Source organism: Drosophila sulfurigaster, chromosome 3 (genome assembly GCF_023558435.1).
Source record: "Drosophila sulfurigaster albostrigata strain 15112-1811.04 chromosome 3, ASM2355843v2, whole genome shotgun sequence".
Lineage (NCBI taxonomy): Eukaryota > Metazoa > Arthropoda > Insecta > Diptera > Drosophilidae > Drosophila > Drosophila sulfurigaster.
This window is the reverse complement of record NC_084883.1, coordinates 25,158,250-25,179,644: the sequence shown is the minus strand read 5'-3', so window position 1 is coordinate 25,179,644 and position 21,395 is coordinate 25,158,250. Positions and strand designations below refer to the sequence as shown.

At 36.0% G+C, this 21,395-nt stretch overlaps 2 protein-coding genes across 10 annotated transcripts in view; one reads left to right on the top strand and one right to left on the bottom strand.

The window, feature by feature from the left end:
- The window catches only part of LOC133844855 (uncharacterized), a 62,686-nt gene extending 47,285 nt beyond the window's left edge, over window positions 1-15,401 (bottom strand). For 6 of the 9 annotated variants that reach the window (XM_062279123.1, XM_062279124.1, XM_062279121.1 and 3 more), the window contains exons 1-3: window positions 14,739-15,367; window positions 11,299-11,888; window positions 10,635-11,241 (exon numbers count right to left, since the gene is read on the bottom strand). In XM_062279123.1, the coding sequence (XP_062135107.1) occupies window positions 10,635-11,241; window positions 11,299-11,888; window positions 14,739-14,772 (1,231 nt within the window). In that variant the 5' untranslated portion in view covers window positions 14,773-15,367. Of the gene's footprint in view, window positions 1-10,634; window positions 11,242-11,298; window positions 11,889-14,738 lie in introns of all 9 variants that reach the window. The other 3 variants (XM_062279128.1, XM_062279120.1, XM_062279127.1) reach the window with 3 other exon arrangements.
- Window positions 1-21,395, top strand: part of LOC133844019 (histidine-rich glycoprotein-like) — a 154,779-nt gene that overhangs the window by 100,103 nt on the left and 33,281 nt on the right. The gene's annotated exons all lie outside the window — the stretch shown is intronic.

The window sequence follows — 21,395 nt, the reverse complement described above, 5'->3', positions numbered from 1 at the left end:
ACAGGCAAACGAGCCAATCAAACTATCAAATTTTGACATTGAGCTCAATGATTTGCTAGGACGTTTTCCAGTTGAGAATGGTTTGTACATGTCGCAATTGACAATTGTGCTGAAGAAAAAAAAAATTATCTCGATTAATGGAAGCCTAGAAGTCTTTGACTATAGAAATTCGTAAAAAAAATATGGTCTTTGGACTCTGTGAGAAAAGTTTTCACAAAAAAAATGTAATTTGTTTTATATATGTATGTTGTTTTTATTTCAATGCAGTAAAATAAATTAATTCGGTGAATCTTCATGAGGTATTAATCATAATACCCGCTACCCATAGGGTAGAAAGGGTATTATAGGGTATCTCACAGCCGAGCACACTCGACTGTAGCTTTTCTCCTTGTTTTTGTATAAAAAGGAATAAAACTGCAACTGCAACTTTTCTAAATTTCATCAAATTCCAACGCATGCCTTTCATAATTATAATATTTATTTTTTAAATACTACATTATTGTTTTTGTTATATACTTATATTTGGCACAAATCAAGCGAGGCTATATTCCCTTTCATTTTAAAACAAAACCTTTCAGTGTTTAACGTTTTTTTTTAAGTTTTGTAGTAATCCTAAAATTTTTCTGAGGCATTTCACGGTCGCAAAAAAAAATACTTTTAAAATTAATAATACTTTTTTTATAATAATGGATACAAGACAAGCAGTTGATAGTAAATATGAAGTTTTCTTTTGGTGAAATCAAAGTTGTTGGAGGAAGAAAAAAGTTGTCAATGTAACAACAGAGAAAAGCTGCTCTGTTAATAAAAGATCAGTCAATAAACTTTTATAATTTCTCTTTGTCTTTAATTCAAGCAAATAATCAACTCTACAAATAAAGGTAACATCTACATATGCACTTTTAATTGCTGTTATTTTTTGGCAATCATCTTCAATTTACTGAAAAATGTTTAATCAAGTAAAATCCATAATCAAAAACATTTGACTGTGTGATACTAGCTCTCTCTCGCTCTCTCTTTCAAATTTTATAGGATAAATACGTTATTTGCGTTGTCAACTTCGCTGTTAATAACATACAAGAACTCTGAAAGTTTGCAGACCTCAAGATTACTTAACATGTGTATGTACATATACATCGGACGTTAAAAACCGACTGTTAAGTCCTTTGTAGCAGAGCAGCTGTAAATGCTTTATGAATTTTTATATAGTTTATTCAATTATTATAATAAAATATAATATACTTATAATAGTTTTAAAGGATTCAAAATACAACTTTCTTTAATTATAATAATTATCAAATCTATCAACGAATTTTAGAATTAATATGTTTGTTCAAACATAATATTGATTTTATAAATAAAGCTTATATCTACATTGGAATGTTGTTATATTGGAATGTATATTCAATATTCTGTCAAATTAATAAACTGTAAAAAAAACTTCGCAATCCGTTTGAAGTGAATTGAGCAATTTTTTTGAATATTTATATTTAAAATATAGCACAAAACTAACATAATATGCTAAATGTAAAAATGCTATGTTACAGCACATATTCGTAAGACCATATTTGGTAAAATATACATTAGAAAACAAAAAATTCTCTGCAAGCACAAACTCATAATACCCTTCTAGTGGGTAGTGTCCAAAAAAATAAACAATAAAAAGAACATTTTGATGAACTATCGAAATCATAATTCAAAAGTGAATTTAAATTATTTGGTTGAAAAAATAATCATCATTATCGGCTTGTAACCTTTTTGCCCAAATTCAATATTATTCTAGTTTGTTTGAAGAAAACTATAAAAATGCTCATTAAAATGTCATTTAACATATAACTCACAACGAATATGATCAATAATTTAAATATCAACGCAGTCATAGAAAACCGCAGTACATTGAAAACTACCGAGAATGTTTTTCCTCTTAATAATCTGTTTAGTGGCTGAAACGATGCAAGCACCTTTCAAGTCCGTTGTATGCAATGCGATTGACAAGGACGTTGGTGAGTTCACACAATGTCGAATCAATTTAGTGGGACGCAATAAAAAGGTTGCTAATATACACTATTTACCGAAGATAATAATCGACGACTTCGAAGTGAGTAACACTAGCATGAAAATTGTAATTATTAATTTTGAATACGTTTTAGGCTCAAGCACAATTTTATCAACGAAGAAACGGCTGGCATCCGTTTCTCTACAAAATCAAGTTCAATCTATGCGAATTTATGGTCAAGCCTTATAATGTTCTTGCTAAGTTGGCTTACTTCTACGTTCGTAAATACACCAACTTCAACCACACATGTCCGTATCTGGTAAGTGACATAATTTGGTATTATTAAAGCATTAAAGGATTGATTTGTTGAATCTATCCACAGGCAAACGAGCCAATCAAACTATCAAACTTTGACATTGAGCTCAATGAATTTCTAGGACGTTTTCCAGTTGAGAATGGTTTGTACATGGCGCAATTGACATTTGTGCGGAAAAAGCAAAAAATGCTCTCGATTAATGGAACCATGGAAGTCTTTGACTATAGGAATTCGTAAAAAATACGGTTTTTGGCCACTGTAAAGAAAGTTTTCACAACAAAATTAAAGAATTAAACAAAGAAATTTACTTTTCTACCCATGGGCATAACCAGCATAAGGAAGAATATTTATATATTCTTGATCAGCGTCAAAATGTGACTATTTTTTTACAGCATTTTTTCTAACAATATACCAAATACACATTTTGGTAAATTTCAATATTTTTCGGGGTAATAATTTGGTAATTTAAACGATTATATCGCACACTTTTGCTTGTAATAAAAGCCATTAGCGAGTTGAGCACACTCGATTGCAGATTTCTTACTTGTTTTCTTCAGGCTTTATACAAAAGGAATATGCAAAAAATTATGTCGCACTGCTATTTTAATAAATACAGCTGTATGTATAAGAGAAGAACATTTCACTTAACACATTATTAGTTTATATTTATTAGGATTGGATCGCATCCAATAAGTTAATTTAAACTTCATTGATCCTTGTAATCGAAGTAATAAATAGATCCATTAACCGTTGCCTTTAAGATGTTGTTTACTTTCACAGATAGTCTTAAACCATACTCGCCATTGGGAATGGGAAAACGTGATCTAAGGTCATCGATGTCTAGTTCAAAGTCCTTGACAACTATAGCGGATCCAGCCTTGCAATATAATGCAATTTAAAGTTTAGTCTATATACACATGAAATGCATATACATACCACGAAGGGACAAGTGTGATTAAGGTTACTATAGGGCCTCAGATAGTCGACAGATATTATTGCAATAATATTATATGGTTTCTTGAAGAACCTACAAACATCCATGTCAAAAGAATATAGGAAAGGATGCCAGGCATTAGTACGCTTGAAGAATCCCACATGAGCCTATGTGATGAACTTCAATTGTGATTAAAATTCTCGAGTGGTAATAAATATCATAGTATACCGCTAAATTGCTAGCCACAGTTTCATGGAAGTTAAAGATAACGTTTATAACGTTCCTTGTGCGACTAACAGCCTTTATCTCGCATTTGCTAAAATAACCAATTTCGGGATCCAAGCATTGGCACTTCAAACTCTTAAATTTTCCTTGTGCCTGTCGATTAAGTTGATGATTAAGTTGAGTAAAAAGAGTTTTACAGATACTTACCATGAAACAAAATCCGCTTATCGAGAGCAGCAAAAAAACTAATTTAGCCATTCTAGGCTAAAGTTGTATTAGATCTGAGGCGAAATATGTTTTCGGTTTGCCATTTATTCAGCGGCAAATTACTTTTACATTGTAAATGTGTATTTAAATGGGTTTTTAATGATATCAATTAAATTTCGCCTATGTTATCATTTGAATTCATAGCAGAAACATAAAATCAGCGAACGTTACTAATTTTACTTTAATATGATATTTTGTAGTTGGCACCCGTTTATCGGATTTGTGTATTTGATAAGCTTTTTAATACTATTCATTATCTACAATGTGCCCGCGATCAACTAGCAAAAAGGAATAAGCAAAAAAAAAACTTTATATAATTCTGCTTCTATCGCACTGCTATTTTAATGAACACTGCTGTATCTATAAATAACACATTATTAGTTTATATATGTATATGGGGATTGTATCACAGCCAATAAGTGACTCAAAACTTCATTGATCCTTGTAATCAAAATGATAAATAGAGCCGTTAACCGTTGCCTTTAAGATGTTATTTACCTTAACAGATAGTCTCATACCATACTCGCCATTTGGAATGGGAAAACGTGATCGAAAGCTATCGATATCTAGCTCAAAGCCTTTGACAATTATCGAGGATCCAGTCTTGCAATATAAATCAATTTTTAAATCTATCTGTATAAAGACAAAAAATGCATATACATACCAAGAAGGGGCAGGAGTGATTTAGATTACTATAAGGTCGCAGATAGGCGACAGTTATTATTGCAACAACATTATATGGTTTCTTGAAGAACCTACAAACATCCATTTCAAAAGAATATAGGAAAGGCTGCCAACCATTCGTTCGCTTAAAGAATCCAACATGAGCCTATGTGATGAACTTCAATTGTGATTAACGCTTTCGATTTGTTATCAAGAGTTTACCGCCAAATTGGTCGCCACAGTTTGATGGAAGTTATAATTAACGTTTATAACGTTCCTTGTTCGACTGACAGCCTTTATCTCGCATTTATTGAAATTACCAGCTTCAAGATCGAGGATTTCACACGTCAGAGTCTTAAATTTTCCTTGTGCCTGTCAAATAATTTGATGTGAAAAGTTTATGCAGATACGCAAAACTTACCATAAAACACAATCCGCCTATCGAGAGCAGCAAAAAAAACTAATTTAGCCATTCTACGCAAATGTTGTATAAAATCTGAGGCGAAATATATTTTTGGTTTGGCATTTATTCAGCGCCAAATAAGTTTTACAATGTAAACTTGTATTTAAATGGGTTTTTAATGATATCATATAAAATTCGCAGATGTTTCTATCATTAGTTCTCGGTCACTAATTTTCTTTTAATATGATTATTTGTAGTTTCAACCTCTGATATTCATAGGGGATCAACAAATTACTTAATTTTTGACAAAAAAAAAAGCATTTACAGCAATTCGTTTGTGATCCGTCAATTCAATGAACTCTATGAAGAATTTTATATATATATTTTTTTTTAATTTCCAAATATTTCTTAAAGACGAATGAATTTGATTTGTTGTGGCCGATGTGCATTTATTCAGTGCCTATTCAAATCTCTGTGAGGAAAAAGACTTTGATTTATATGACTTTGATAAAGAAGCCTACATTACGGTCGATCTATTAACTAAGAAAGCACTACAAATAGTAGTACATCATAGTCATCGCATACACTATAAAACAAATTACCAAAAAGCAATGCAAAAATATGTTAAATTATGTCAGTCATTATAGCTATCTATCATCGCTTAGAACAGAAGTATTATAAGTACAAAATATAAAACTAATATCAACATACGCATTTAAAAAGCAATCGAGCACTCAAATAATTCAATTAAATAATTTCTATATTTCGATAAAGGTAAATAAAAATAAATAAGAAACCTACAAACTCGGCTGTGAAAAATGTGAAAACGTTTTCTAAAAAAAACGTTCAATTTCTAAACAAAAATTTCTAATTCTCACACAGTTTTGTTTGTTGTTCGCACTGTGAAAAATGTCAGTGTTTATTCACATCAAGCACTTTGTGTGGACTCATTAGGAGCAGATTGCAAATCAGGGCAGGACAAATATTGTCCTGGGAAAAGTATGCAACAAAAAGTTGCAAATTCCTAACTAAAGCAAAGAACTTGCGGCGCAATAATCAAAATGATGGAAAATGCACTGCAGCCAAAAACGAAAGACAAAAAGTGGCGAGGGCGTTAAACAGATTAACGTTGTGGTGGGCGTGGCAGTTGACAATTAGACACTGTGTTATCCAATTAGTCACCTACAGGGCAAAACTCTCTTTGTAGTTTCCTCTATGTGTCAGTGTGCCCCTCAGTGTGTGTGTGTGGGTGAGTGTGCTTGTGTGTGAGTGTGTGTGAAGTGGTGCCAGGCGCCGGGCCCATCATATTTTGCAATTTAACTCAACAGAAACAAAAAGAAAACTAACAAGAGAAAGAAGCTCGTTCGCACTGTTTGCCCTTTTTCTTTTTGCCATTTTTTCCCCAGTTTTCTAGATTTCTTTTTGTTTTTTTTTTTTTGAACACTGGGCTCAAGTTTCATAACAACGGAAATGCAAAAGTTTTTGCACAACGGCCGAAAAACAAAGCGCCAACTTTTTTCTCTTGGCAATTATGTGCTTGAAAAAAAGAAGCGCCCGAAATAATGATAATGAAGCAAGCCAAAGGATTTGCAAGAATATCAACGAAAAAAAAAAAAACAGAAATAAAAACATGAAAAAAACAAATGTGAAAAAGTTTCAGCTTTAGATTTTTACCATTCATTTTTCAATTTTTTTTTTTGCTCACATGACGGCACATGCATGCGAAAGTATCTATGAGATACTTTTTGGTCGACTCCAACTCCGACTCGATTTGTGTGAGCTTTGTGGGGGTCGAACCTGTGCCGCTGTTGGTAATTTGTTTAATTTGCTTACCTTCAACAAAAAAAAAAGTTCAGATAAGCGCATGCTAGCATTGACTGACTGCAAAATACCCCCTAAAAATTGATTTTATAAATGATGTAGTCATCTGCTACAATTTAAATTGAAATCAAATATTCGGAATAGATAAACCTTATTTAGAACTAAATTTGTTCGATCTTAAATTATCAGAAAGACAATTCTTAAAAATTCCAATACTAAATTTCATTGTTTTCTTCACAAGATTCAAAAAATAAGTCTTTATATTTAAAATTAAAGTCTAAGTTGAATGTTGAATTCTCAAATTTTTATATTCAAAGGACATCTATTTTTTAATGTATATGTACAAAAAAGTAAAGATAAGGAATTAGATAAAAAATTGATCTTCTTTTAATGAAGATTTAGTTTAAGTGAAAGTAAATGAACTATACAAAATACCAATAAAATATTTCTAAAATAGAAACTTTTAAATAAACATTAAATTCTTCAACCTACATGAAACATTTCTTCCTCCTACTGTTGACATTGTCGATATACCCCATATACCCTTTAAAATATAGTAATTCAAAGAAATAGAAAAAGTACAAGAGTGAGCGAATTTTTGGGTGCATTTTTTTTGTGTTTTTATTTTTTTGAAGGTTGGCATTGGGCGCCTTTTAGCTAATGGCTTCGTTGACTCTGATAAACAGCAAACAGACAACAAAAACAAGAGGCGAAAATAAGCAAAGGAATAACAAAAGCATCAGTCAGTCAAAACACAACTAAAACTACAACTAAATTAAAATATTTTAAATTTTAGCCAAAGTTTTATCAATAAAATGCAAGCGTGCAAAAGTCTACTGAGTCAGTTTGCATTTGTTAGCTGCAAGTTAGATAAGTATCTTTCGGATGTCTGCATTTTCCACACGCTTACACACCACAGTTTATATGTGAGTGTGTGTAGTGTATTTGCAATATGCATATGTATATGTGGGGGGAAAAAGACTCAATAAGCGACCCAAGGCATAGCAATTGAAACATCAGCAATACTCAAGTTGCAATATGAGGACAGCTGAACAGCAGTTTTTGGCCACTTGACACCCACACAATCGTCTTGGCCATAACTTAAATCTGGCTTAAAAATCACTTAGCAGCAGTCAGGCATCTATTCGGTCTTCCCCCTACGAAAGCGAAGCATATTTCAATGTGTCAGCAGAAAAAAAATATGTGGCCAAAAAACAAAGACGCTAAAAGGCGACAAAACTTCCACCAGCTGTCTCTTTCCACACTCTTTATCTCTCTTTTCATTTCTCTGTCTTTCGAACTCCAAATCGAGTGCAATAATCAACACCTCACACAGACATTTGGACAAGAATACGAATAACTCTAGAATTGTCGCACATTTTATCTTCAACTATTGACAACAACAACAGCAATAATAATAGAACTCGATTTACCATTTCTGTAGACATCAGCAATTCCATTCGCCCGAAGCAAGTTCTCGCTACGTGCAACGTATTTGAACTCCAACTCAAGTTGACACTCGGCTAATCTACAGCGACAATCTTCAATCTCCACGGACTTCGTAATAAACCTTGCCAAATGCGTGGGCATATTTTGCAGCTGCAAGTGTTTAAATGATCGAAATGCATAAACAATCTTCAAAGATTATTGTTTTGAGTATGAAAGGGTATTTAGAATTAACAGTCGAGTAATAAAGAATTCTGTTTTTTTCCATTTTCATCTATCTCTAAAAACTTACATACTATAAAAATATATTAACGAATTTCAGAAATATATTTTCTCAAAAAAAAAAAATATTTTATGAAGGTAACACAAAAATACTTCTTTAAAATAAGCGCAGCATAATGCATAAGTACCCAGCTTTTCTTTTAGAATTAAGCATGAATTAAGTTTCATATTTACTAAATATATCGTTAATGCTTTGTCAAATTGTGCAATAGTGCAAATCTAGAGAATTGAGAATAACTTTTACTTATTTTTAAAATTAATTCAATTTTTGTTTGCACTGTAAAAAGTGTGGCACGCAAAAAAATTCCCATTCCCTGAAAATTTTCCCAAGAATCAAATATAAAATATTTAATAGTATTTAAATAGCACAAACATGTTTGCAGTTCCTTAAAATAACCACAGCCTAAATAAAATAAATATTTGCCCGAGATATTAATGAACAAGAATTTTGTTAAAATCTCATTAGTTAAAGATACTCTTAACTGATAAAAATAATTTCCAAGAAATTTATTTAAAGCAAAAGCTCCACATTTGGATCGCTCTGTTTTCCCTCTTTCTCTCACTCTCTTTCTCATTCTCTTCTATTCTTGTAGAGCATCTCAAAGAGTGCACTTGGCAAAAGTTTTCGTTCAAGTTTCAATTGGATCAGATATTATATTGAAAGACTTGAGCACTTTACGCCTAAATGAACTAATTTCTTCTTGTTACACGTTGCTTACACGAAACACTCGCAATCGAATCGCAATCGAGTGTCTGAGGAATTCGCTGGCTTCGCTACGGACTTTGGTCGAACTGGCAACTCGAAAAGAACGCTAACTAATGAACATAGATGGGGCAAGAACAACAGCAACAATAACAACAGCGACAACAAAAACAACGGTGACAACAACAAATATGTTTTCGTTAGCTTGCAACAAGCAAACGAAGGCCAAGCAAGCAAAGGAGCAGCCAATTGAGCCGCGAAGCTCACCCCAGAGAGTTCTTCGATAGAAACACTACAATAACGACTATTAAAAGAGGGTTGAATGATAGGCAGTGGAATACCCTTTAAAAGTTTTAATTTTAAGATAACAGAATTACTCTTAAGTTTACATTAATTTTAATTTAATAAAAATCACTTTTCTTACTGTTGACTGCTCATGATCAACTTTAAGATAACAAAAAAATAGTTGACATTAAGATAAACAGTTAAATAAATAAATGTTGAATAATTATACATTTAACTGTAAATCTTTTAGCATAAAGTCATGACACATAATTGCAAATTTCGTATAATTGCACTGCAATTTGTTAACACAATCAATTTGTGCAAAAAATATATTTATTTTAATTTCAATTTGCATAAAATTTCATAGATGGCTGTAGAATTATCTACATTAAAAAAATATATATGTTTATAATATAAAATTGATATTTGATTGTCAAATATTTGATAGCCTTAAAAATTTGTCAAACAAAAAAAAATATATATATATATATGTTTATAATATAAAATTGATATTTGATTGTCAAATATTTGAAAGCCTTAAAAATTTGTCAAACAAAAAAAACAAATTAAATATAATAAATTTAAAACATATGATATACTATATGTATATTTAATTGTTTCTTGTTTGAAACAAATGAAATATATATCATATCAATTAAATACATATAATTAATTTCTTTTTTTGTTTAACGAATTTTTAAGGCTCTCAAACATTGGACAATAAAATTTCACAGATTTTAGCTGACGAATGAATGTCATTCATTCAAATAGTTTTTGTAACTGAATGGACTAAGAAAAAGCCAGTCATTTAATCAAAAATCAAATCTTAGCTTACTTGACCAACAGTTCCCTCAATGCATATACCTTTCAAAGACTTGCCATGCTTACAGGGCACATTACAAATGCTGGCAAGTGTGAAAATCAATGAGCCCCCAACGCAGCGACGCGTTCACAGCTGGCCACAGCACTGGAATGCTCTGTAAAACAGGCAACAGAGAGAACAGACAACGACCAAGAAGAAATCCGGCCGGAGGCAAGTTTATTCTGATTTAATTGAATAATTGTTAGGCTGACCACGTACGCGACTTGGTCGAAAGGAAAGCGCGAGCTCGTTTGCCTCAATCAGTTGCGCCTTTAAAGCGACGCCTCAAAGTAGGCAAAAAAAAATGGGGAACAAAAATTGAACAACTCAAGGCTGCAAGCAGTTGCCACCTGCTGACAGCCGATTTATGCGATGCATCTGAAATGCAAAGGTCCCGTCCAAAAAGAAAAACAACAATGAATGCTTAGACTTACCGCTCCCAAGTGGCACATTCGTTTGTTGTTGCATTGTCGCTTGTGGCGTCTGCTGTTGTTCCATTGCCGTTGCCGTTGTTGTTGCTGCTGTTGTGGCAACTTTATTTGCTGGCGTTGATGTTGCCGTTGCTGCTGCAGCCGTTGTTGTTGTGGTCGCTGTTGTTGCTACCGACGTTGTTGTGGCCGTTGTTGTCAGCTGCTTGTTGTTGTTGCTGTTGTTGACGCTCTTGCTCAGCCGCAGTATGGTTGTTGTGCCCGCTGCGGCAGCTGTGGCTGCTGTGGCACCCGTTGGCGACTTCAGCTTGTGCAACGTGGCAGCCACCGCCTTGGATACCTTAGCATTGCGTGTCACATTCAACACATGTTGCTGCTGCTGTTGTTGTTGTTGCTGTTGTTGCTGCTGTGTTCCATTGTGATTCTTGTTGCTGTTGCTGCTGTTCGGAGGTGGCGGCGGCGGTGGCGATGTGGCCATGGCTGTGCTTGAGCTTGTGGTTGTGGAATTACGTATGACCAGAATGGATTGCGATTTCTCCAAACGCTTGAGCGTCTGCAGCACAAACGGTGACTTGCTGTCGCAGTTGCTCTCCGAGCTGAGACTACGCGAGGCCTGCAAAACGAAATGTGGTTAATAATTGTAAGGAAATGAATGTTAAATTGATCTTACATGTTTCAGCATAAAGGGACGCTCAATCAGCTTGTTGCTGACGTTGCCATTGAGCTTGGTTGTCGCCGTGTTCTGCGCCTTGAGCACACTCTCCAGCTGGCTGGCATTGATGGGCGTCTGCAGCAGTATCGTGTTGGACTCCTTGCCACTGCTGGCGACTATGGAAATGCTGCTCGAACTGTTGATGCTGCTGCTGCTCGTCGTTTGCACGATGGTCTTGCGTGCCACAGTTGTTGTTGTCGGCAGCTGATTGAGCGTTATGGCAGTGGCCTTATCCTGTTGCTGCTGTTGCTGTTGCTGCTGCTCGCTGAGCAGGCTAAGTATGTCCTGCTTGTTCTGTATGATGATCTGGCCATTTTCATTGCGAGTGCCACGCAACAATATAATATTGCTGGCACTCTGCTTCTGCTGTTGCTGCTGCTGATGATGATGTTGTTGCATGGCCTCGATCTTGAGTTTGGCAGCGCGTAAACTTGTCGTTTTCGTCGTTTTGCTGTTTGTTGTGGCATCGACCTCATTGCTAAGACTCAGCTTGCCGCTGCTCTGCGATTTGATCAGGCTCAAACGGCTCAAACCATTCTTTGTGTTGGCTGCAAAGAGGAGAGAAATTATCAGCATACATAACTCACAATCGACAAGCTGTGGACTATAGAAAATTTATGGCTATAACTGGGCATTGTCAACACATCATCATCAACACATTTTTGGGCATTAGAAATATGACAAAGTGTTGTTTGCGTCGAGATGATCAGAAGAGCGAACGCGTTACGTATACGTCACGTTGCACACATGCCTAGCTGGCTGGCGGTCAGTGGCTTAGACGGGGCCATTTTGTGTGTGTGTGTTGGACCCAACAATGAGAGTAAATGGGGTTATAGCGCGGAGGGTTGTCAGAGTGCTAAATCAAGCGAAAGACGACATGTTTATGGCACACACACTACGACGACGACGTCGACAACAACAGCGACTAGAGGACTAGAGAGGACTACTTAGCTGGGGCCCCAAAACGCAATAAAAGTGCAACAAAACAAACAGCGCGACGACAGCTAAGGCAAGGTGACGGGGGTAAGCGAAGGGAAGGGCAAGGAGCAAGAGCAGGAGGGGGTTAGCTGGCGGCCAAAAGTGTCAGGCAGGCAGGCTGCATGCGTTGCCAAATATAGACTCCAAGGCTGAAGGCGACACGAAACAAAAGTGAGCTCCGGAAACATTTAAACGTAGCTAAACACTTGGCCGGCAAACTGACACACACACACACACACATGCACACACACAAACATGTGCATACACGCCCCTTCCTCCTTCGACCTGCAACACTCTCAACGCCCTCTGTTTGTTTTCAAAATGTGCGGGTCATAATTAGCCACTGCTGCTGCTGCTGCTGCTGCTTCTGGCCGTCTGTGACCATGTGGCCAAATAGATATACGTGTGTGTGTGCATACATATGTATATATGTGTATCTAAGCATGTGTGAGTGTGCGAAAAGGTCGCCAAAGCAAAACAATCAGGCAGCGGAGTCTCGAGTCAAAGCTGAGCTGAGCGTCCGTTCATTCAGGCACACATACTTCATTGTAATGTATGGCAGGACACACAGGACGATAGGCCTAACAAACAACAATAACCAGCAAGACTAACAACAACAACTTTAACAACAAAAATAACAACAACAGTCAAGTAACAACAAAAAAGAACCCTGACAATGTTCGCGTAACACATAAAACACTTCTCATGGGAAAAAAGGGCACCGCGGGGTCAGCTACAGGGGCAGGGACAGGGACAGGCAAAGGGATAGCGAAGCAGGGTCAGAAGCAAGAGGCAGGAGCTCGCTGAAGTTTCGCATATTTTTGCGTTCGTCGCGGCTTTTGATGTGCAAGCTACGAAAATGGCGGCACAGTGGAGCAAGTTGCATTACAAACAAAAGTTCAAAATGAAACATTATCACAGAAATCGCTAGAGAAATTGATTCCGCTGGCCCAAAAATTTGTAAGTATTTTAGAAAATTTACGAACCATTTCGAACTTTGATGTTCATAGGAGTCACCTTGTCGAATTAAATTTCCCGAACTTTTTATTAGATTTTTAAAAAATTTGTTTTAAATTGTTTTAAGGAATAAAGAAACATTTTGAAAGAGTCCATTTGATTATTTTTCTTCAAAGTTAAGCTGTATTGAGTTCCAACCATACTAACAAAAATCTGGGTCAGTAAAATACATATATTGTCATATTGTCAAAATACATATATGTCATATTTAGAAAATCTATAGTTTTATTGTATTGTTTAATGATCTTTTTTAAGTTCCAAGTTTTTAATCCTTTTAGTATTTGAGTAAAGACAACAGATTCTTAGGTTTAAGAAAGTGCAAGTAACTTGAAAGCTTTCAAAAACGTTTTTCTTACAAAAAGACTACTATATATGTTCAGATTTTGCATTTAAAACATAATTGGGGTTCATATGATGGTAATAGTCCTTAATACTTAAGGCCAGCTATACTGTTTTAAAAGCTTTGGACAAAAAATTAGCATATCCTAGATCAGAAATCGAGCAGACTCTACTATATCCTAATTTCCAATTAAAGATACCTTACCATAACCGACAAATTTTAGAACAAAAGTATACAAATTTTTTCAATTACTAGAGAAATTATTATATTCACAGAATAAAATAACATCAGATAAGTTATCATCGATGAAATAACAATAATTTAAGCTGAAAATTATCAATGCACTTTTCGCTGCTGCTAATTAAAGCTCATATTAGCTAAGTAAGCTAAACAACTATTCCATCATTCCAATTTTGTTTTTCACTTTCGCTGAGTGTTTGCATCACTGTGCAGTCGTGGAACGCACGTGGCATGAAGCATGACAACAAGGGCGCAGAGCTCTCTTCTGTGCAACACGACAAATTGCAAGTCTATTGAAATTTTATTAGAAACATAAATCAAAAGCAGCACTTTGCCAAAACAGGGATAAAGAACAACATACAAAAATAGCCATAGAACGAGAGCAAGAGTTGGTTAAATAAAGCATGAATGGCACTTTGCAAATATTTTGCGAAAAACATATTGAGGCGCGAATAAAAGTTCTTCGTCGCGGGCATATTCATAATGTCCAGAGTGCGCCTAAAAGTGAACCATGCGAAAAAGAAAATGCATAGGGAAAATGCCCTTGGGCGAAATGCAAAACAAAACAAACCACATAAGAAGAGGAAGATACTACAAAAAAACTAATTGGAAAACCAATAATAGCAAAGAACAGTGGTAATCGAAGAAGCGCAGTTATCAGAAGCAGATAACGTCAAACTCATCGATAATTATGTTATGTACGTACAAAGTGCGTACATACTATCATGTTTGTGTGTGTGTGTGTGTCAGTGTGGGGAGAGTGTAGAGTGAAGAGAGAGGGAGAGCGAGTGCGAGTGCAAAGTCATATTTAGTTGGAACTTACTTTGCTGCAGATTCAAATTCAGATTTAGATTCATGTCCGCCACCAACAGCAGCAACGGCTACGGCGACTACGACGACGAGCAACGGGAGCAACGGAAGCGGGAAAAGCAATTTGTTTAGGCTCGTTTTCCATGTGCCTGCTCTGCTGCCAGCCCCTCCCCCCTGCTCTGCTCGGGCGCTCGAACTTTTTGGCCTCTCTTAAAATAAACACCTGGTGGGGCCTGCAATTGCAGTCGACTGCATCTGCATCGTTGCGCATTAACTTAACTGGTCTCTGTAAAATGCCATTTTCAGCTCGAGCGACCGCGAGAACGCACAAAATAACAACGCACAAACTCACAAATAGCACAACATGTACACGTACACGTACACACACACAGGCACACGAACACGCACACTCACATCTATGGAGCTCTATTTACATATACAAATGTATGTACATATGTTGCAGGCTACGAAAACATTTCTCGATACGATGGAAAAAAAGGTAAACAAAAAGTTTTTCAACTGCTGCCCGTATTTGGAGGTGACGCGCGAACGTTTCCTACGCAATTTGTTGCAGTTTATATGCACTGTTTAATGCAAAATGCAAAAAATACCGACCAAAATATCAATTTTTCAATTTTTTTTACGCGTCCCCCCGACTTTATCCACGGACTGTGAGCAAACAGCTGACTTAGCAGCGTCAAAAGCTTAACAGTTTGCTAAAATGTTATTAACACAATGCGTTTAATTATTTCTGGAATATTTGATGACTGGTTTGCGAGACTATTTATAAATGCAATTTTCCGCAAGAAATTGGCATACAAGCAAAAAAGATGAACTGAACTACTAATAATATATGCATACAAGGTAGCTAATAATTGTAAACAAAAACATACAACAGAAGCTTTCATTTGAATTTAACAGCTGTAAACTACACAACCCCCCAATTTTAACAGAACAACATTGCTAATAATCGATATGTTAAATCCCTTAGCAGTGTTATTTGGCCGTAAGGCATTAAATTCTAGATAGAGTTCTCTCTCTTTCGCTCTTTTAAACTTAATGCATTTAAATTTAATTAAAACTAATGTTTATAACGGTTCCTTGGATAGCGAAAGCAATCAGAGGCAATATTATATTTATCATTCTCGGCCGTAATCGCAAACGTTTCCTGAAAATTATAAAAAATATACACATAGTTTCTGTTATTTAAATTCTTTAATAATATAAATAATTGTGTACTCACTGTGTTCATGTTTTTGGTGTTAGAAATGCCGCAGTCAAGTGTGACCACAATTTAAATTTCAAATTATGCCAACATCGAGGTAACAATATGCTGCTGGTCACACACACTAGTGCTGCTTTTTATGTTTATTAATAGGTTTTGCAGTCAAAATTATTATTACTCTTTTCCAATGCTTAGTTTTCATTAATCAAGTTTTCTTTATATGGTTTAAATATGCCAGCACTCATTCTAAATGAACATAAAGCATAAACATATAGCTAGTCATCATATAAATTATGAATGTCAGACGCGGCACCTATTAATTGTAAACAAAACCATACAACAGAAGCTTTCATTTGAATTTAACAGCTGTAAACACCACAACCCACCAAATTTTAACAGAACAACATTGCTTCTAATCGATGTATTCAACATTTAGCAGATCGTGGTGGCTGGTCGATAGCTGCGATAATTTCATATTATGTATATCGATGCATTTTGTTTTGCTCCACACTGTGTTGTTGCTCAGCTGTTCATCTCCAGTGCTGCCATATTGTTAAATTGTATCAGCTGTTGCTGTCAACCTTGTGTAAGCGGTTAAAAAAAGAATTTGAATTCTTGGATACCATATCGTATTGTATTTCATGACCTTGTCACACGTTTTTGCAACAGCTGAAAATTATTATCCTATAAATTCAACAGAGGCGCTTATCGTGCAATACAACAAACAAAAACCTTCAATAATTATTTTCCTTGTAAATTAAAACTTTCGCCGTTTTTAGCTACCCACTCCCCGCAGACACTGTGGCAGCAGCCACAGCTCGACGGAAGTCTCACACTATCGCAACGGCGACCAAGCGAATACAGAATAATTGCTGTACCAGTGCCAGTCGGTGCCATAGCGCCAACAACAACAACAGCAACAGCAGCGAGTACAACTACAACAATAACAACAATGACAACACTTATCTGTGTCGTCGTCGTCGTTGTCGTTGTTGGTTGTCGTCGTAGTTGTCGTTGTTGCTCATTGTTGCTGTTGTTGTTGTTGGCTTTAGTTGTTGGGGTTGTTATTTTATTGTCGCTTTTGTTGCACATTGAAAATAATATACAAAATAATTGAATTACTCGAATAACCAAACACACATGCATATTGGTGTCTGTGTGGTTGTGTGTGATTATTCAAGGGGCGTTCAGAGCTCAAAAGCGTGCTGATAAGCCCAAAGTCATGCAGCAGAAGTCAGAGCGGTTTTAACGAGATAAGCCCGCCAAGTCTCATTTGCATATTTCATGCGAAAAAAAAACAAAATCCAAACAAAAAATCCCAACAACCACAATAACAGCAGCCGCAACAAGTACAATCGATTAAATGTTTACAGGGTGTTCACGGTTGGCCGTTAAATGATTACAGTAACTGCAGCAGCAGCAGCAGCACAGCGATAAGCAGGCGGCAGCAACAGTCAATCAAACAAGCGTGAAATGAAAACGTGACTTGAGCTGCGCTTTAACATCGTCACGTATGTAAATTATGCTGCTAACGTCGCTGTCAATGTCCCTCTATTAGTTGTTGTTGTTGCCGCTGCAAGCGTCGCTGTCGCTGTCAATGTCCCCTCTATTTGTTGTTGTTTTACGCTGCCAGCGTCGCTGCTGGGTTGGGGAATCGTCGTCCCGCACCCAGGCTTACAATGTTTTATGATGATATTGCCGCATGAGAGAAATACCAGCACGTTTCTACAACCAGAAAACTGGCTTCGACTGCCATTTGATAAATGCACACAAAACTTTTTACAATAACAACATTTTTGTGACATTTGCTGAAAATATACATATAAAAATAAAACCGCCCAACTGCGACTCGATCTTTGGTGCATTTTTCGTCTGGGATTTGGTTAATTGGGGCTTTGAACTCGAACGAAACAATGTTGATGATAACAAAGTCATGCCCGACGACACAACGGCGACAATAACAAAAAAACTTGATTTAAAGCAAGGCCTTCAACCACCCCCCTGGTTAGCAGTCAACGCCCCCAAGAAGGCGACTGCGACAGTGATGATGGCAGCGACTGCGATTGGACTTCGACGAAATCGATAAACAATAATAATAAGACAATAAAAAAGCAAAAATGCGCAAATCATATGCAATAATTAAATTAAAAACCAATATTGTTGATAATTTGCATGTTTGCAATAAAAAGGTTTCGCATCATTTACAAGTAGGCGTCTGGGCGTGGCAGCTCTCACACACGCACACGCTTAATAACGCCCCTCAAATTTCGCCAATGTTGCCCTAAGATCTCAATGAAAACAAAATGCAATTTTTGTGATCGACTAAATGGTAAAACAACAGCGGCCTCTAACTGTAAATTGAGTGAGAGGGAGTATGGTTCAGATTCCTATTCGTCCAGCAGAAGAAAGAGAGCGTTTTGTAGTTACAGGTAGACATCAATATACCAGGGATGCCAATCCAAGCCTTACACACACACTTACACATGCATACATACACTAAGCAGAAAAAGTCTGCGTACAAACTTAACGCGCAACTTTGATGTTAAATAAAAATAGTTGTATTGAAGATATTGGCTTCATTTTTTTTTTAAATTAACAACATATTTATTATGAAAAAATATAACCAGTCTCAATTATTTCCATCAGCAACTTTTTTAATTAAAATCAAAAACCAAAAAATACATCTGTTTTCGAATCAGAAAAAGTCTGCGTACAAACTTAAATTAGTTAAAAAAAAACCATTTATTGATAAAACATTACAAAAATTAGTACGAGGTAGGATAAATAGGAAGGTTTATTGTGCTAATCAAGCGTTTTGGCATTGATTAAACCAATTTTTGGTGAATTCTGGTGGTATTTCGATCCACTCATCCAAAATGGCTCCCGAGGGAGGAAACCGTTCGTCAAACTGGACCAAAAAGGGAAATCTCAGCGGGAAATTGTCGAATTTGTTTTTAAAACGCATTCTATGATTAAAAAAGTCCAAAAAAATTGGAATCAAACCGGCACAGTTCAATCAAAGCCACATTCTGGTAGGCCTCCAAAGCTGACCGATCGAGAAGAGCGGGAGATTTTGATGTCGGTGAGGCGTAATCCTGGGTCAACTGCCGCAAAAATTGGTCAGGACATAAAGAAGAACTATAAGAAGGATTTACATGATAAAACAATCCGAAAAATTTCCGAAAAATTTTCAAAAAGTAGGACTTTCATGCCTGTGTTGCGCTGAAGAAGATTCTCATATCACCCGTCAGTAAAGCGAAGCGCTTTGAAATGCATCGAAGAGCCTTTAGCCTTTTGGAACAAAGTTATTTTCAATTATTGGAGCAATTTGACATAAAAGGGCGAAAATTTGAGTGTCGCAAACCTGGCACAGCCCTTGATGTGCATAACCTTGCGCCAGCAGTTAAGTACGGTGGTGGCAGCGTGAGCAACACAGACATGAAAGTCCTACTTTTTGAAAATTTTTCGGAAATTTTTCGGATTGTTTTATCATGTAAATCCTTCTTATAGTTCTTCTTTATGTCCTGACCAATTTTGCGGCAGTTGACCCAGGATTACGCCTCACCGACATCAAAATCTCCCGCTCTTCTCGATCGGTCAGCTTTGGAGGCCTACCAGAATGTGGCTTTGATTGAACTGTGCCGGTTTGATTCCAATTTTTTTGGACTTTTTTAATCATAGAATGCGTTTTAAAAACAAATTCGACAATTTCCCGCTGAGATTTCCCTTTTTGGTCCAGTTTGACGAACGGTTTCCTCCCTCGGGAGCCATTTTGGATGAGTGGATCGAAATACCACCAGAATTCACCAAAATTGGTTTAATCAATGCCAAAACGCTTGATTAGCACAATAAACCTTCCTATTTATCCTACCTCGTACTAATTTTTGTAATGTTTTATCAATAAATGGTTTTTTTTTAACTAATTTAAGTTTGTACGCAGACTTTTTCTGATTCGAAAACAGATGTATTTTTGGTTTTTTGATTTTAATTAAAAAAGTTGCTGATGGAAATAATTGGAGACTGGTTATATTTTTTCATAATAAATATGTTGTTAATTTAAAAAAAAAATGAAGCCAATATCTTCAATACAACTATTTTTATTTAACATCAAAGTTGCGCGTTAAGTTTGTACGCAGACTTTTTCTGCTTAGTGTATATGCAATACATGTACAAGTTAAGCCGGTTTATGGGGAGCATCAACACAGTTCACTTTGCCTGTCGATGTTGATGTCGATGCAATTTTCAATGCAACGTTGCAGTCCACACTCGATATGTGGCAAATTCGAAAGAAAATACTGAAATATGTGCGGTATGCATTTGACTTCAACAACAACAACAACACTCGAAAATAATTAAATCCTCGTAGGGTAAACATACATAGTACAATTTTCTACATGAATGTCTTCTGTCTGTAATGATATTTGTATGTACGTTGTACATTGGAGGTTGTTGTATTGTACATTATACGCCTGACTTAGGAAACCAGTTTTATTGCAATTCAACCAACCAAACACAAAACCCCAAGAAATTACGTATCACAAATGTGTACACACACATACACGATACACATCCATACATAAATAAGAGTATGTGTGTTCATGTGTATGCTGCATGTATTTTTCGCCGCTATTGCGTTGGTCTTCTGCCCTCTCCACAGCAGCAGCAACAACATTGTCTTCCAGTCTGGTCTTTGTTTTTACACCAACACAAGCAGACGTTCACATATACATACACTTACTCGCATGCATGTGTAGAGATTTATGTAAAGGTTGCCGTGCTCTTGTTGTTGTTGGACCACCTGTAAATGTAATTGTTTATGTACTTTGCAGGCATCTTGGCATTTTGTCTGATTCTGTATGCATTGGCAAATATGTAAGCAAATATTGCTCAAAACAAATAGTGTACAAAACATATTCGGTCAAAATACAAAAACAATTGAAAAGCAACAGGTAAAACTTTTAAATACACATACACACACATAACTGAGCGCTTACTCATTTGTATGTGTGTGAGTGTGCTGAAACCACAAAAGAGAAAACTACGCTTAATCACCTACACTTGGTAGTGGAGTATATTTAAGTTCGAGTGGTATTTAAATCGAAATATTGAAAACAATTTTGATATATTGCTGAGTAAATGTGATTAAAATACTACCACAAAACTTGACCAAAAATAAAAATATCAATAGTAGGGTATTCAATGAATCAATATACCCATGTGTGTGTGATTCGTAAGCGAACAATAACTAGTTTTACGTCTGTATCACGCAAACCAGGGCTGTTGCAATGCCTTTTTCGCTCATTAGCTTTTTCCGCCCGGCATGCAATATAGTTGTTCCCTGGTAAATTCCCATGGCTGGCAGTTGAGCAACCGTGTTGTGCATTGAGTGGAAAAAATGCATTTGCCATGAGCAAGAGTGTGCAGCCCTGGCAGGTGCAAAATGAA